This window comes from Rhopalosiphum maidis, chromosome 1 (genome assembly GCF_003676215.2).
Source record: "Rhopalosiphum maidis isolate BTI-1 chromosome 1, ASM367621v3, whole genome shotgun sequence".
NCBI classification, from domain to species: domain Eukaryota; kingdom Metazoa; phylum Arthropoda; class Insecta; order Hemiptera; family Aphididae; genus Rhopalosiphum; species Rhopalosiphum maidis.
In genome coordinates, this window is record NC_040877.1 from 75917046 (window position 1) to 75919478 (window position 2433).

Below are 2433 nucleotides of genomic sequence, written 5' to 3' on the forward strand. Positions count from 1 at the left end.
ACCAGTTTTTATGGGTTAGTGTTGATTATAATAATTTTATGCTATAACTCTATACGCAATGCATGTTTGCCCTTATTTATCATATTCTAGATTATAAAATAAATAAAATTAGAAATTATTTGTTTATTTACAAAATAGAGTTTGTTTTAAAGGCAAGTACCTGATAATTGAATTGTATCCATGTTTTTGAATAGTTCTGTCAATTATGTTTATCTTGTTGACAGTAGTTTGGTACCTTCTAGTCAATGAATGGAGGTTTAGGTAATATCCTTAAATAATCTATATTATTTTAGGTGTGCTATTGTACGTCTGATTTTCGGGGATTGTCTTGAATAGAAATAAATTGGCTTTTTTCATTCTGCGATTGATTGAAATTTGTCCCCAAATAATGTCTGTAATTTAAAATCCAATGTTTGAAATTTAAATATAAATTTTCATTAATTTCCTCGTTTTTAGTTTTTATAAAACCAACTTTTCGGAAACAATTTCGGATGAGTGCTGGCGATATATTTTCCCAGACATTAAAAATCATATGTATGGAATCCGATACTGAGATTTCAACGGTATTATAAGATACTAATGTTTCGGTGTTAACTGCGTTCACGGTTGTAGATTTCGTTTGCTTTAGATAATACTCATATGTTTTTTCAATGCGCATAATATTCTGTCGAAGAGGATGGACAGACAGTATGCTACTTGGCAAATATTTGATTTCAATGTTTTGCAGTTCTATTTGTAAATCCAACATAATATTATCAATTATCACCAATATTTTTCTTCCCAATAACTCTTCATCCCACCGTCTTAAAATTGATGCATAGCAGCTTGTCATCCACGTATTATAACTGGCTTGAAAATGTTTAGATAATGTTTTTACATCTTGAAAATATCGTGGAATATGAATATTATCTATAATACTGGGGTATATTTTATCGGTTCCCGTTATATTGGACCCAAATATAATACTAAGTCTATGTATACATTTTTGACATTTTATGTTATTTGGAGGTGCTTTAAATTCACAATTTGAATTTGGAAGGTTACGATAATAGAGACCGATCTCAAATAAACTATATACGTTATTAGTATTGTAATTGGACATAACATTTTCAAAAAAGTCTTTTACTGATTTTATCAATCCGTTGTTTGTTGCTGGAAAATGTGTACCTTTATTCTGATCAGCAATTAGTTGAATTTTTTTATTTGCATTATTGTATTTTTTTATCAATTGTTGTATCCATTTATTATCGGGAGCAAAATTTTCAACTCCTAATATTGTTGCTAAATTTTTAGCTTTATCTAATAAAATCATTTTACTCACCCGTACATTTAAAGAACTCGCATATTCTAACCATCGAATCATACCCATTTCCAAGTTAATGAATAGTTTGTCACTTTCTTGTTTTTTTCGTAGGTAAAAACGACAACATTTTTTTTTAATAGTATTTGCAATTTGTTGTTCTTCAATTTCTCTACGATTTTTTAATATATTTCTTAATGTTACTACTGAAATATTTAAGATAGAAGCAGCTCTATGTTGAGAAAGGCTTGAAAGTCTTGCGACGTCATAGCTAAATAACAGTTCTTTTTTTGCTCTAATCGATAATAATTCATCTCGTTGGTTTGGCATGTTTTAAAGAATATATAAAAAATAATCTACGAAACACGGCGTTGGCACTCGATACGAGTGTATTTTAAACGTCACTTAACACGTTGAACACGATACTGAGAATATATTAAAAAGTATTAGTTTGCTTTCTGGGTTTGATACTATTTAACATAAAATGATACCATTATTTGTCGATTAGTAGTTAGTCACTCATCAAATAAAATGTATCCCAATGAATATTTGGTATAATAAACATTATTTGAATTCGATTTTACAAAAATGTGGATAGCCAATACATTAATAGTAATATTAATCACGTCAATCGGTACGAATTGCCTATTCTTTTGGTTCAAAATAACAATAGATGTTATTATGTGTCGCTGCTTACAATAGTTAAAAAGATAAGTAATTTAATTTATCTTCTTTTTTTTGTACATTATTTTATACGACATTGTATTAATTTTATAATTTCATCCGATAATGCACTTCCTAAACTTGAATGTTTAAAAATGTTATATATTATGTTCAATATCCCAATGAAAAGACACTCGCATTTTGTATTATCTCATATTTATGCCTACTTCAGTTATCCATATATTTCTACGGTTAAATTTCGTGACTCAGTATTAACGTGTTTTTTCAAACATAATATCTAATATAACTTTTTGTTATTTAAATTAAAAATTATATTAAAGAATGGTATTACAAATAATATGTAAGATGTAAGTAATAATAATATAATATACTTATATAAATATAGGTAATATATGTATTGTGTATGTGATATTATACTTACGCGGTGAAATTTAATTATTTTCTTATTG

The 2433-nt window shown here is 27.3% G+C and overlaps 1 protein-coding gene across 1 annotated transcript; it reads right to left on the reverse strand.

Moving 5' to 3' along the window:
* Nucleotides 1–298: 298 nt before the first annotated feature.
* LOC113557738 (major centromere autoantigen B-like) lies at nt 299–1630 on the reverse strand. The gene has a single exon (XM_026963294.1). The coding sequence runs from the start codon at nt 1628–1630 to the stop codon at nt 299–301; it is 1332 nt and encodes a 443-aa protein (XP_026819095.1).
* Between the last annotated feature and the right edge of the window lie 803 nt (nt 1631–2433).

Coding starts and splice junctions, on each gene's coding strand:
- LOC113557738 (XM_026963294.1), bottom strand. CDS start 1,630: ATGCCAAACCAACGAGATGAATTATTATCGATTAGAGCAAAAAAAGAA.